Source organism: Cnephaeus nilssonii (assembly GCF_951640355.1).
Source record: "Cnephaeus nilssonii genome assembly, chromosome: 22".
NCBI lineage: Eukaryota > Metazoa > Chordata > Mammalia > Chiroptera > Vespertilionidae > Cnephaeus > Cnephaeus nilssonii.
The window spans coordinates 6,819,944-6,835,355 of NC_137093.1; the positions used below are offsets into that span (position 1 = coordinate 6,819,944).

Consider the following 15,412-nt stretch of genomic DNA (forward strand, 5'->3'; position numbering starts at 1 on the left):
CGGCTATTTGGGGTCTATTTTTTATCCCAGATGAATTTTTGGAGAGTTTGTTCTAAGTCTGTGAAATATGCAATTGGTATTTTAATGGGGAGTGCATTGAATCGATAGATTGCTTTGGGTAATATGGACATTTTAATGATGTTGATTCTACCAATCCATGAACACGGTATAGTCTTCCATTTGTTTATTTCTTCCTCTCTTTTTTCAATGTCCCGTAGTTTTCCGAGTACAGGTCTTTTGTCTCCTTAGTTAAGTTTATCCCTAGGTATCTTAATTTTTTTTGGTAAATGGGATTTTTTGTTTTGTTTTGTTTCTCTTTCTGTGAGTTCATTATTAGTTTATTAAAAAGCCATAGATTTCTGGGTGTTAATGTTGTATCCTGCTATATTGCAGAATTCATTTATTAAATCTAGTAGTTTTTTGATGGAGTCTTTAGCGTTTTCTATGTACAGTATCATGTCAATAATGACAGTTTTACTTCTTCTTTTCCAATTTGGATGCCTTTTATTTCTTCTTCTTGTCTGACCACTGTGGCTAGCACTTCCAGTACTATGTGGAACAGGAGTGGTGAGAGTGGGCATCCCTGTCTTGTTCCTGTTCTTAGGGGAAATGGTTTTACTTTTTGCTCATTGAGTATGATGTTGGCTGTAGGTTTGTCATATAAGGCTTTTATTTTGTTGAGGTCTGATCCCTCTATTCCCACTTTACTGAGAATTTTTATCAAGAAAGGGTTTGGATTTTGTCAAATGCTTTTTCTGCATCAATTGATATGATTATGTGATTTTTATCTCTGTTTGTTTATGTGATGTATCAGGTTTATTGATTTGTGGATATTGTACCAGCCTGGCATCCCTGGAATAAATCCCACTTGGTCATGGTGTATGATCTTTCTAATGTAATGCTGGGTCGAATTTGCTAGGATTTTGTTGAGGATTTTAGCATTTATGTTCATCAAGGATATTGGCCTATAGTTCTTTTTCATTGTAGTATCTTTATCTGGTTTGGGGATTAGGGTCATGCTGGCTTCATAGAAAGAGCTTGAAAATTTTCCTTCCTCTTGAACTTTTTGGAATAGTCTGAGGAGGATAGGTTTTAGTTCTTCCTTGAATGTTTGGTAAAACTCCCCTGTGAAGCTGTCAGGCCCCGGGCTTTTGTTTGCTGGAAGCTTTTTGATGACTGCTTCAATTTCTTCTATAGTTATTGGCCTATTGAGATATTTAGATTCTTCCTGATTGAGTTTTGGAAGGTTGTATTTTTCTAGGAATATGTCCTTTTCTTCTAGGTTGACTAGTTTGTTGGAATAGAGTTGTCATAGTATTTTTTTACAATCCTTTGTATTTCTTGGGGCCTGTTGTTATTTCGCCTCTTTCATTGTTGATTTTATTTGGGTCCTCTCTGTTTCTTAGTGAGCCTGGCTAGAGGTTCATTAATCTTGTGTATCCTTTCAAAGAACCAGATCTTTGTTTCATTGATCTTTTGCTTTTGGTCTCTATGTCATTTATTTCCACTCTAATCTTTATTATTTCCTTCCCTCTGGGCTTTTCTTGTTACTCTCTTTCTAATTCATTAAGTTATAGAGTTAGATAATTTATTAGCAGTTTTTCTTATTTTTTTGAGGTATGCTCTGAACTTCCCTTTCAGGACTGCTTTCACTGTGTCTCATAGACTTTGAATTTTTGTGTTTTCATTGTCATTCGTTTCCAGGATGTTTTTTATTTCTTCTTTGATCTCTTTGGTAACCCAATAATAGTTTAATAACATGCTATTTAGCCTCCAAGTGTTTAAATTTTTTTATTGTTTTTATTGTAGTTTATTTTTAATATTATGCCATTGTGATCTGAGAAGATGCTTGATATGATTTCAATCTTCTTGAATTTGAAGAGACTTTGCCTGTGTCCCCATATGTGCTCTATCTTTGAAAATGTCCCATGTGCACTTGAGAAGAATGTATATTCTGTAGTTTTGGGGTGAAATGTTCTGAAGATGTCAGTTAAGTCCATCTGATCTAGCGAGTCATTTAGGATTGATTTTTTTTTTGCTGATTTTTTGTCTAGAGGATTTATCCAGTGATGTCAATGGGGTATTAAAATCCCCTACTATGATTGTATTGCTGTTGATCTCTCCCTTTATATCTTCCAGAAGTTTTGTTATGTATTGGGTGCTCCTGCATTGGCTGCAAATATGTTTACCAGAGTTATATGTATCGCTCTCTTTAGTATTATGTAGTGACCTTCCTTATCTATTGTTATGGCCTTCACTTTGAGGTCTATTTTGTCAGCTATAAGTATTGAGCTTATAGCTGCTTTTTCTTTTTTTTTCATTTCCATTTGCCTAAAAATAGTTTTCCATCCCTTCACTTTCAGTCTGTGTGAGTCCTTTGTTCTGAGGTGAGTCTCTTGTAGACAACATATATATGGGTCATGTTTTCTGATCCATTCAGCCACTCGATGTCTTTTGATTGGAGCATTTAGTCCATTTACATTTAAGGTTATTATGGATAGGTACTTGTTTGTAACCATTTTTACTCTTTATGCCTGTGTTCCTTCTTCCTCTTCTATTTCTTCTCTTTACAGCAGTCCCTTTAGCATTTCTTGCCCTGCTGGCTTGGTAGTGATAAACTCCCTTAGCTGTTTTTTGTCTGTGAAGCTCCTGATTTCCCCTTCAATTTTAAATGATAGCCTTGCTGGATAGAGTACTCTTGGATTCAGTCCCTTGCTTTGCATCACTTTGTATACTTCATTCCATTCCCTTCGGGCCTGATGTGTTTCTGTTGAGAAATCATTTGATAATCTAATGGGAGATCCTTTGTAGGTAACTCTGTGTCTCTCGCTTGTAGCCTTTAAGATTCTCTCTTTGTCATTAACATTTGTCATTGTAATTATAATGTGTCTTGGTGTGGGTCTTTTTGGGCTCATCTTGTTTGGGACTCTCTGTGCCCATGGGGACCTCCCCCCCAAAAAAATCAGGGAAGTTTTCTGTCATGATTTCTTCAAATAGGTTTTCTAATCCTTGATCCTCTTCTTGCCCTTCTGGCACCCCTGTTATATGTATGTTACTTCGTTTCATGTTGTCCCAAAGCTCCCTTAGTCTCTCCTACTGCGTTCTAATTTTTTTCTCCAATTGCTGTTTAGGTTGGGTATGTTTTTCTGCCCTATAATCTAATTCACTAATTCAGTCCTCTGCTTCTTCTAGTCTACTGTTGAAACCTTCCATTGTGTTTTTTATTGTAGCTATATCATTTTTTATTTCCTCTTGATTTCTCACATAAGTTGATTTTCTCATCCATCTGGTTTATGAAATATATGACCCTTACTCTGAATTCTTTTTCTGACATATTGCATGCCTCCATTTCATTTAGTTTCTTTCCTGGCAGTTCATCCTTTTCAGTTCCTTAGGGGTTGTTTCTTTGTCTCCCCATTTTTGCTGTCTCTTTCTGGCTCTGGGCACCTTGCTTGGGGTTTGAGAGCTTGAAGACCCTATCAGGGCAATGGTCTGGAAATCATTAGCCCAGAGGCTGGGTCTGCCTTGAGTGTCACGCCTTTACTGTCTCTGCTCTGAGTTGTATCCCCTTCTCCCACGGATCTGGTCCCTCAGTTGTCTGCTTCAGATGCTTGGGGTGGTGGGAGCATGTGCACAGTTCCTCTGATGTGCGACTCCCTGGGAGGACCCAGAGCCCTATGGCATGCAATTTACTGTGTGGCCCTGGCACCCGTGGTAGGGTGGCACCCTAGGTCCCTCTGGCAGCACACTTGCACCGTGGTCCTGTGGCCCCTGGCTGGGCACACGGGCTTGCTCCAGATCACCCTGGCAGCGCTTTCCTATGGCCCGAGGGAGGCGTGTGCTGGGTTGCTCCGGTAGCCATTGCAACTATTCCAGGAGCCGGGGAGAAGCATTGGAGAGTTGCTCTGGGTTGCACAGTGAGAGCTCCCCTGTGGCCTGGACTGGGGCATGCTCTGGGTTGCTCTGGGTCACCCCGGCAGCAGGTCCCAGGGCTGGGGGTGGAGCTGGTGCTGGGTGGCTCCAGGTCAGGCTAGAAGCCTGGTTCTGGGGTGGGGGTGGGGCACTGGGTTTTCCTGGCTTGCACTCACTGTAGGGTTTTGGAGCCGGATCCTAGGACACTGGGTCCCAGCAGGCTGGTGAGGAGGCCTGGTGTGGGAGCTCACTCTGATGGCACGCACTCCCCGCAGACATCTGGGAGCCTGCCGGGAGGTGCTGCGCCACTCACTGCCGGGGCACGGTGGTGGTTCCACGTGGGGTATGGCTGGCAAGCGGCATTCTCTAGGCGTCCTCTGTCCTTCCTAGAGGCCCGGTGCATGAAAATTCATGCACTGGAGCGGGGGTGTCCCTCAGGCTGGCCTTCCTGTCTCACAGTCCTGGAGCCCTCGGGTGGGAGGCAACCCTGCCGATCAGGGGAAGGCAACGCCCCCATCACACCTCTGCTGCTGCCACTGCCGGCAGCGCAAGCCTCGGCCGGCCCTGGTTACCTGAGCCTCAGGCGGCCCTGGGCGGCTGGGCAGCCGCCATCTGAGGTGTGCCTGTGCCTTGGCTGGCCCTGCTTGCCTGAGCCTCAGTCAGTGGGGGGTGCAGGAGGACCTGAGGCCCCCAGCGGGGCTGAGGGGACTCCAGCGGCAGGCATGCGGAGCGGCTGGCCCCGGCTGAGGAATGGAAGATACTCTCAACGACATGAGTTATAACTTCCAATTTGTTGGACACCAGAGTCAGGCTTCAGCTTTGGGGGAGAGAGGAAGAGAGATGGGCAACTCGTTGGAGGAGCCTGGGCGAGCTGTCAGTCAGTGGGGGGTGCAGGAGGACCTGAGGCCCCCGGCGGAGCTGAGGGGACTCCAGCGGCAGGTGTGGAGCAGCCGGCCTCGCCCCCACTGTAGGTGCCACCAGCTTTGTGATGGTGTGACGGTCAATTTGCATATTACCTGTTTATTATATAGGATTGTCTCCTCGGCTGTGTCTAATTTCCTAATTCAGGGTGGATGTTCTGCGATTTAGTTGCTTTTCTGGCCTGGCCCTAGGAGGAGGCCCTAGGTATTCCCCCCTCAGTAAATACCTCTTAATGAATGGGGAGGGTAAGTGGACACAGGTGGGCCGTAGGGGAGTCCACCAGGCCCCCCAAATCCCTGTGAGCCAACATGGATTCTGGGGAGCAAGTGGTATTTTCTGTGACCCTTCCATCAGACTTGGGCCCCTGGGATAAGGCTCGAGCATTCCTAACCCCCTCCCCCTCCAATCCTGGATGTGGATGGATGCTCGGGTTCCTCTTCCTCCAGAGCCTGGACTTCACTGAGGACATCAGGCCCATCTCTGTCCCCAGTCTCCTCCCACTGCCTCCCTGAGGGTGGTCTCTGACTCCCTGGTCTATACAACTCCTCCACCCACCCAACCCCTGCACCCAACCCCGATGACCCCTTGCTTAGCATAGAAGGCTGCAAGCTGGCCCCCATGGCCTTACAGGTGAGAGGCCAGGGCCAGACAGGAGCTCTGTGTCTGTTAGAGGCACTGCTCCCTCCTCCCCGCCCCAGCCCTGGCAACCACTGTCTGCTTTCTGCATCTGTCGATTGCCTGGCTCATGTGTGTGGCTTCTTTTCCCCTTGGCACAGTGTGTTTAAGGTTCATCCATGTTGTAGCATGTGTCAGTGCTTTATTCCGCTTCATGGCCAGATAATATTCCATGGTGTGGAGAGCCTACATTTTGTGCATCCATCATGGACATCAGGGTTGTTTCTACCTTTTGGCTGTGTGACCAGTGCTGCTGTGGACATGCGTTCAGGTTCCTGTGTGGACATGTGTTTTTGTTTCTCTCGGGTATGTGCTTGGGAGTGGGATTTCTGGATCATCTGGTAAATCTACGTTTAGTTCATCGAAAAACCGCCAAACTGTTTCCAGTGGCCCACACCAGGCCACCTCCCACCAAGCAATGGACGTGGGTCCCAGGTCCACACAGCCGTGTCCACACTTACTGTATGTCCTATGATACTCATCAAGGTTTAAAAATTTTCATTTAAATAAGTTTACACAAGTAATCCCTGTCAATTGTAAGAAAGGTAAAGGACAGATAAATAAAAATAAGGGGTGAGGAGAGAACTTTCCTATAATCGTAACATCTGGAAACAATTTACTATTTTGTAATAAATCAGCACAACTTGTATATCAACGTGAACTTTCATATACATGAGACCTTGTAGCCTGTGAAGTTTCCACATAATGGTATACCACAAACATTTTTCTGTGTCTCACAATTTTCAAACAACTTTTTTTTACAGCCGTGTGGTATTCTGTCTTCAGGACGTACCGGGATTTATTTAACCCGAGGCTCAGCATTTCTTTATTTTTTACTGTTCTAAATAGACACGGAGGGTTACTGTCTGTTTTCCTCTGTACCTGGTCTCAGTCCTCAGGACTCGTTATGAAGGGTTAAGTTTCTCTTTGAAGCACACAGATCGGCACTTCCCACGGCAGATACAGCGTGAGGTGCCACCCTCCTGAGTCGTCCAGGAGCCACATAAACAAGTGAAATGAGTTTGAATCCTGTATGTTAACCCGTTCTGTCTAAACTACAGTTTCCACGTATAATCACCGTCAGAAGCACTGAGACAGTTTACACTCATCTGTATCAGGTCCGGCAGCCACCCTGGGCACAGCTCAGCTCGCACTTCCACCTTTCAAGGGATTGGCGGCCACATGTGGCCGGTGGCTCCCTGTGGGGCGGCGCCGGCATCTCACTCTTTGTTTACACTTTGGAGACAAAGTGATGTCACCACCACCACCCCCCCCCCCCCCCCCCCCCGCCCCATGTCAAAGATTGGGCCAGTTACACTCCCCCGGCCACCTGGAAGGGTGCATTCCCCCAGGGTGAAATCTAAAACCGAGATAAGGAGGTTGGCGTGCCAGGCACTGAAGCTGCAGTGTCGCTGGCCCGTTCCCATGGCAACTGTGACCTCACGGGGGCCTGGAGGAAGGGCTGAGCGAGGAGCAGGGAAGCTGGGAAGTTTCTTTCCCAGGAACCCTCCAGGGCGAGAGCAGACCGTTCCCGTGCGGGGGGTGTGACTCGGGCACACACGTATGGTGTTCCCGTTGCCACAATCTAATTGTAGGACATTTTCATCCCCCCAAAGAAACGGGGCGACTATTAGCAGTGACTCCCTCTTCTCCTTCCCCAGCCACCATGGTCTCCCTCCCTTCTCTCTGCGTTTGTCTCTCTGCACATCTCATATAAATGGAACTGTGCAGTGTGTGGCCTCCCATTTGGCGTGATGTGTTCGAGATAATTCATCTCTAATAGCGGTTGTTTAGGAGCAGGTGTTGCTGTAATTTCTAATCCTAATTTCTCAGGTGACACCCGGGGACTCTTTAATCAGTGAATCTAATCTGACCACCCAAAAGGAGGCAGTGTGGGTGTCATAAAAAGTAGAAACATAAAGCAAAACCACAAATTGAGTTCAAATCCTGGGTCTGCCTCTTTCAAGTTTAGAGACCTTGAGCAAGTTACCCTTCCCCTCTGAGCCTCAGTTTGCTCTTCTGTAAAATGGGAACAGTCTGTCATGGGTTCATAGAAAGGGTTAAATAGGAACATGTGTGCCTGAAACATGGTCTGTAGCCAGTGGATGATTCATCAGTAACAATATTTTTGAGATCTGTTGGCTGTCCTATATGGGGCCATATTGTGTGCTTAAAGTATTCATTACATAACAAATATACATTGTGTATAAGAAAAAAAATTGGAAGATATGGATGAATTAAAGCAAAACAAACAAAGTCTTTAATCCCAGTATTAAGATAATTGCTATTATTTTGGAGAAACAAGTCTAGATTTCTTTCAATAATTATGTACATTTGTAAATATTTACATGTTTCCCCAACATGCTGCTTTTGTAGCAAGCTGTTTTTAACTCTATATGTGCGACACATTTCCATATCAAATATACAATAGATTTTTTAAAGTTTTTCAATTGCAGTTGACAGTCAATATTGTTTTCTATTAGTTTCAGATGTACATCACAGTGATTAGACATTTATATAACTGACAAAGTGACCCCCAAAGTCTAGTACCCACCTGACACCATACATAGCTATTGTACTATTATTGACTATATTCCCTGTGCTGTACTTCTTTATCCCTTCACCTTTTTCACCCCGTCCCCCTAACACCACTCCATATATATTTTTTGAGTAGTTGTTCTAGTTCCGTGCAATACGTCGTTGGTATCTTGATAGGAATTGCATTGAATCTACAGATTGCTTTGGGTAGTATAGACATTTTAATGATGTTTCTTCTTCCTATCCATGAATATGGTATATACTTCCACTTGTATCTTCTTCAATTTCTTTCTTCCGTGTCTTTTAATTTTCCAAGTACAGGTCTTTTACATCCTTGGTTAAATTTATTCCAGGTATTTAATTATTTTTGAAGCAATTGTGAATGAGATTATTTTCTTTCTTTTTCTGATAGTTCATTATTGGCATATAAAAATGCAACTAATTTCTGGATATTTGTTTTGTGTCCTGCTCTTTACTGAATTAGTGTATCAGTTCTCATAGTTTTTTGGTGGAATCTTTAGGATTCTCTCTATACAGTATCATGTCATCTGTAACAGTTTTACTTCTTCCTTCCCAATTTGGATGTCTTTTATTTCTTCTCGTTGTCGATTGCCATGACTCGGACTTCCAGTGCTGTGTTGAATAAGAGTAGTGAAAGCGGACATCCCTGTCTTGTTCCTGTTCTTAGGGGAAAAGGTTTTAGTTTTTGTCCATTGAGTATGATGTAGGCTGTGGGTTTGTCATATGTGGCCTTAATTATGTGGAGGTATGTTCCCTCTATTCCCACTTTGCTGAGAGTTTTTATCATACACGGGTGATAGATTTTATTGAATGCTTTTTCTGCAGCTATTGATATGATCATGTGGTTTTTATCCTTCATTTTGTTTATGTGATGTATCATGTTTATTGATTTGCAGATATTGTACCACCCTTTCATCCCCGGAATAAATCCTACTTGGTCATGGTGTATGATCTTTTTATTGTATTGCTGGATCTAGTATTCTAATATTTTATTGAGGATTTTAGTATCTATGTTCATCAGGGATATTGGCCTATAATTTTCTTTCTTTGTAGTGTCTTTATCTGATTTTGGAATTAGGATAATGCTGGCCTCATAAAATGAGCTTGGGAGTCTTCCCTCCCCTTGAAGTTTTTGGAATAGTTGGAGAAGAATATGCGTTAGTTCTTCTTTGAATGTTTAGTAAAATTCACCTGTGAAGCCATCCAGTCTAGGACTTGTGTTTGTTGGGAGTTTTTGAATTATTACTTCAATTTCACTCGTTGTAATCTGTCTATTCAGGTTCTCTGATTCTTCCTGATCTGGTTTTGGCAGACTGTAAGTTTCTAGGAATTTACCCATTTCATCCACGCTGTCCAATTTGTTAGCACATAGTTGTCGGTAATATTTTCTTACAAGCTTTTGTATTTCTTTGGTGTCAGTTGGTATTTCTCTTTCATTTCTGATGTTATTTGTTTGGGTCCTCTCTCTTTTTTTCTTGATGAGTTTGGTTAAAGGTTTGTCAATCTTGTTTGTCTTTTCAAAGAACCAGCTCTTGGTTTCGTTGATTTTTTTTTTGGACTAGGTTTTTTAAGACTCTGTTTTATTTATTTCTGCTCTGAAAGAAGGAAATCTTACCCTTTGTGACAGCATGGATGACCTGGAGAGCGTTATGCTAAGTGAAATAAGCCAGTCAGTTCATATGTGGAATCTAATGAACAAAATGAACTAAGAAACAAAACAGTGACAGACTCATAGAGAGAGAGCAGGCTGACAGCTCTAGGGGTGGGGCTGGGGTGGTGGTGGGTGGATTGAGAAGAAGAAAAAAAGAAAAAGGAAAAAAAACTCATGGACACGGACAACCGTGTGGTGATTACCACAGACAGCCGTGTGGAGGGCGGTGGAGGGGATAAATGGTGATGGATGGAGACTTGGCTTGGGGTGCTGAACTCAGTACCGTCTACAGATGATGTGATGTAGAATTGTGCACCTGAAACCTGTCTAATTCTGTTAACCAGTGTCACCCCAATAAGCTCAGTTAACATTTTAAGAGAGGATTAGGGAGGGGGGTGGTTCGGTCTGGTGCTGGCGGTTCCTTGGGAGACCTGTCGTGAGAAATGTACAGGGACTCTGGGGGGTGGGGAAGGGGAGGGGAGGGAAAAGAAAGGAAATTTTAATAACTGCTGCTGTGGACAACGTGTTTCGATTTCCCCGATAACCTAGAATTTGGAAAACCTCAGCACAGGAGATGTACTCGTTTAAATCACCATTTTGGGCTCATGGGCCAGGTTCCTTCCACCGCTCCGCCTGGGCCTTGTAGGTTCCAGGTTTTATGAAGGTTCTGGCCGCACGTGAGTGCTTATTCGATGAAACACAGGATTGAACACAGACATGCACCTTCTCGCTTCGTCCTCAGCGCCTCCCTGTGAGTGAGAAGCCACATTTCCCTCTGTCTTACAGTTTGAAACGCACACAGTGGGTAAGCGGTGGCGCTGGGGCTCGGTTCCAAGTCTGCCCAACTCTAAGCCTGCCCTGCCCTGCTGTACAGACGGCCTGATTGACCAGAATGGCCAGGTGTTCAACGCCGTTAGGTCTGGCTCCCGGGGACTGCACGCAAAACTGTCCAAAATGGTGGGGGAGCTGGAGATCGGCTCTCTCCCACCACGTCCGCTCAGCATTCCCCATCCCTTAACCACCTTTCTCCTCTTGTTCAAGAGGCATCTAACCCTACTTCCTGTCCATTTTTGTTGGCCCCTGGCTCAAACTGGAATCTCTTCAAGAATCTATACTCGTCCTAGCCGAGTGGCTCAGTTGGTTGGAGTGTCGTCCTGTGCACCAAAAGGTTGTGGGTTTGATTCCCAGTCAGGGCACATACATAGGTTGCGGGTTCAATCCCCAGTAGGGGCATGTACGGGAGGCAGCCAATCAATGTCTCTCTCACATCAATGCTTCTCTTTCTCCTCCTGTCCCTTCCTCTCTTTTGAAAAGTCAATAAAAATACTCATCCTTGGGTGAGGATTAAAAAATATATATACAGCTCAGCATTCTCAAGTCTTCCTAGGAGTTTCTGTTTGTTAGAAAATATTCGTTAGGACTGTCAACTGATTCTGAGGGCCCGCTCCACGCATTAGCTTCTCTTCCTCTTGACACCCTGGGAGGGGGTTGTATCCCCAGGTTACAGATGTAGAAACTGATCCTTGGAAAGGTTAGTTAGGTAACCACTGAGGGCAATGACCACCTTTCTGGAGTAAATGTGGCCATGCATATCACATGTATGTTAGCAAGGACATTTGGATACTTGATCGGCCAGCCATTCCGCTCCTAGGTATGTACCCAACAGAAATGAATAATTCCGTTCACCAGAAGATGTGTACAGGATGTTTGGGGCTGTATGATTTGAGTAGCCCTAAGCTGGAAAATATCCAAATGCCCAGCAATAGCAGAATAGATAAAAGTGTCCTCTATTCAAACATGGAATAAAGTACATAGTGAACGCGAACAAGCAGTATGTGCAGTAACTTGGATGAGTTGTCAGACCATCATCAATAAACCCACAAACAAGTGCTGGCGAGGACGTGGAGAAAAATGAACCTCCTCGTGCACTGCTGGTGGGAATGCAGACTGGTGCAGCCACTGTGGAAAGCAGTATGGAGTTTGCTCAATAAATTAAAAATGGAACTGCCTTATGACCCAGCAGTTCCACTTCTGGGAATTTATCCAAAGTAACCCAGAACACTAATTTGAAAGAATACATGCACCCCTATGTTCATTGCAGAGTTATTTACAATAGCCAAGATTTGGAAGCAAGCAGCCCAAGTGTCCATCAGTAGATGAGTGGATAAAAAAGCCGTGGTACATGTACACAATGGAATACTACTTGGCCATAAAAAAGGATTTTAAAAATATCTAACCCAGTTGACATTCAATATTATATTAGGTTCAGGTGTATGGCATAGTGGTTAGACATCAATATAACTTAGAAAGTGATCACTTTGATGCCCTGACCAGTTTGGCTCAGAGGATAGAGCGTCGGTCTGTGGACTGAAGGGTCCCAGGTTTGATTCCGGTCAAGGACATGTACCTTGGTTGCAGGCACATCCCCAGTAGGGGGTGTTCAGGAGGCAGCTGATGGATGTTTCTCTCTCATCAATGTTTATAACGCTCTATCCCTCTCCCTTCCTCTCTGTAAAAAATCAATAAAATATTTAAAAAAAGGATCACTTTAATAAGTCTAGTACTCATCTGACACCATACATAGTTATTCCAGTATCATTGACTACTAGAAGCCCAGTGCACGAATTCATGCACCAGTGGGGTCCCTCGGCCTGGCCTGTGGGATCGGGCCGAAACCTGCTCTCCGACATCCCCTGAGGGGTCCCAGATTGTGAGAGGGGGCAGGCCAGGCCAAGGGACCCCACCAGTGCACGATAAGGGACGGGGAGGGACAGGGGAGGTTGGCCATCCGGGGAGGGACTGTGAGAGGGCTCCAGGGTGTGTCCAGCCTGTCTGGTTCAGTCCTGATCAGCCAGACCCCAGCAGCAAGCTAACCTACTGGTTGGAGGGTCTGCTCCCCCGGTGGTCAGTGCATGTCATAGCAACTGGTCGACAGGTCAACTGTCTGCCCCCTGGTGGTCAGTGCACGTCATAGCGAGCAGTTGAGCAGCCTTAGCATATCATTAACATATTGCACTTTGATTGGTTGAATGGCCGACTCGACGACCGGACACTTAGCATATTAGGCTTTTATTATATAGGATATTCCCTGTGCTGTATTTATACCTGGAAATTTATATTTCACCCAGCCCCCCAACTCCCCTCCTATCTGGAACCCCTCAGTCTGTTCTCTGTGAGTCTGTTTCTGTTTTGTTTGTGTGTATTGTTTGTTAGAGTCCGCATCTAAGTGACATCACATGGTAGTTGTCTGCCTGTCTGATGTATTTCTCTTCACATGTGACTCACAGAGCCCCTTTCTCAGCTAGGAAAGAGCCGTCTTCGGGAGCGGCCGAAGGGCTGATCTCAGGGGCCTGGAGAAGGCGGGGAGCCGGGCCGGCTGCCCTGCCCCAGCAGCTGCCAGTGACAGCTGTGTGATTGCTACGGGGTCAGAGCTATGGGCCCCAGAGCTGCGTTACCAGGAAGAATGGGAAGCCCTGTCCTGGCTTCCTCATCTGCTTGGGGGGGGGGGGGGGCGGGAAGAGGGAGGGAGGGGGGAGGTGGCATGAGAATGAATGGAAGAGGAGGGCAGGGGGGAGGGGGCAGAGCAGTGGCTCCAGCCTCCCTCTGGTGGCTCTAGGTCAGCAGCCTCGCTGTCTTTCTGTCTCATCTTCTTTCCTTCTCTCACTTCGCAGTCTCATCAGACCAGATCGAGCAGCTCCACCGGAGGTTTAAGCAGCTGAGCGGAGACCAGCCCACCATTCGGTGAGACGGGCAGCTGGGGTGGGCGCTGCAGGTCCGGGCAGCTGGGGAGTTTCTCTCTCCGTGTCTCTCCCTGCGTGCCCCTGGGGTGCCCATCTCCTGGAGCCGTTTTCATTCTCCGGGCGCCTTCGGGGCAAGATGCTCTCCGTGAGGAGAGAAGGAGCCACCGGCTTCTTCTGGGACCAGGAACTGCTCCCTTGAGGGAGATCAGGGGCGGGCGGAAGGGCTAGCCAGCCCCCCCTCACCCTGCTTCCTCAGATGGCGCGTGCTCGCGGGCTCCGGCGCGGGGCACACGTGGAGGCCGTGTGCAATGCCAGGGGCCCGCCCACTGCGGGTGCAGCCGGGGCGGGCTCAGACTCTCCCTCGGCCGTGAGTGCTGCCCTTGGTGAAGGCGGCGGTGCCGGCCCCGCCAGTGTGCTCAGCGGTTCAGCATCAGCCTGTGACCCGGGAGGTCTCGGTTCGATTCCGACTGAGGATTCTCTTGCATCATTGATGTTTCTCTCCCTCTCCCTCTCCCTTCCTCTCTCTGAATCACCAGACACATCTGTTTAAAATGGAAGGTGGCAGGTGGCAGCCAGCTCCCCTTTCGGAAGCCGGCAGGTCACGTTTTTATGAGGACGGGTGCTTGCGGGGTGCCTCCGGGGTGCGCTCAGTCCCGGGTGGTGGGTGAGTCCCTGGAACGAGGTCCGTGAGGGGCCGAGGCGGCAGGTTGTGGTGTTTCCCTCAGAGGGTCGCCCAGTGCAGGACTTCCCCGGGCCTGACACGGGGCCTGCTCCCAGATGTTACGTGAGCCTGTCCCTGCGCTGCCAGGAGAGCCTGTCCAGTCCTGTCCCCCTTCCCCCGCACACACGTGAAGTTGTGGTGGGAAGACCACACACACACACACACACTTCACAGACGGCTGAGGGGGCCGTGCTCTGGCCTGGGTCAGGCAGCCCCTGAGGTGGAGGAGCGGATTTGCACCCAGTGCTGAGATCTTGCGTAAGGAAGCGCCTCCTGCCTGCCTCTGGGACCAGCCTCGGTGTCCGGCCTGCAGCTCACGCGGCCCCTGCCCCGCCTCAGCCTGGCCGGGAGGGGAGTCGTCGCCTCCTGCAGGAAGCAGGTGGGCGGGCCACAGCGTCCGGGGCAAAGGCTGCAGGAAGGGCCTCCTCCCGGCTCTGGAGCCGCTTTGCCGGTTCCTGATCCCCCCCCACCCCCTCCTCCGGGGCCCGGAGAGGGGAGACGGGCAGCTTTTCGGTCCCTGGGCTTCCCCGTCCGTCTTCCCAGGCAGGAGGAATGAGAAGCGAGCGTGGGCTGCGGTCTGGTCTCCAGCACGGTTCCCACGCTGCCAAGGGTCTCCTGTGTGACCTCAGGCCAGGCCTCAACCTCTCTGGTCCCTGCGGCATCCAAGGGCTGTCAGGCCCGGGTTGTGCTGGGTTTGGGGGCAGGGCAGGGGTTCGTCTCTTTAGTGTTTGGACAACTGTTGGTGGAGGCTGGCCAGGTTGTGGGGACATTCCAGACCATGAGAAAGGCGTCGACTGGGGATCCCCGAGCCTGGCCCCCAGCACCCAGTCTGAGGTGTGGGAAGCCTCCCACGGGGGCTACTGAAATACCTCGAGTGCACAGGACTCTTAAAGGTGGCCGCTCAAACCGCAGGCTTTGTGCACAGACAGGCAAGATTTGCAAGCTGCGTTTTTAAAAGTTTAATGAAGAATTGGGCTTTGCAGTTTGTGACTTTAATAACTTGAATATAGCTTTAAAAAATCAAACAAGTAAAACTGCCAAAATTGGTTTTAATTTTAACCCACTTGTTTCCTACCCGTTTGGTGGGATAAGTTTCTAGACGTCATGTACGGACATGGGGGGGGGGGGGGCAGGGGTTACCCCGAGGCCTTTAAAGCTAGGATGTCAGGGCCCCCTCTGGTTCCTTACACAGCCTAGCACCCAATTTTTAAAAAGATCATCATGTTGCATTCT

General features: G+C 47.5%; 1 protein-coding gene across 3 annotated transcripts in view; it reads left to right on the plus strand.

Annotated features, from left to right (window-relative positions):
- Window positions 1–15,412, plus strand: part of TESC (tescalcin) — a 68,147-nt gene that overhangs the window by 14,744 nt on the left and 37,991 nt on the right. For all 3 annotated transcript variants that reach the window (XM_079762452.1, XM_079762453.1, XM_079762454.1), the window contains exon 2: window positions 13,390–13,459. In XM_079762452.1, coding sequence (XP_079618578.1) covers window positions 13,390–13,459 — 70 coding nt within the window. The remainder of the gene's footprint in view (window positions 1–13,389; window positions 13,460–15,412) is intronic.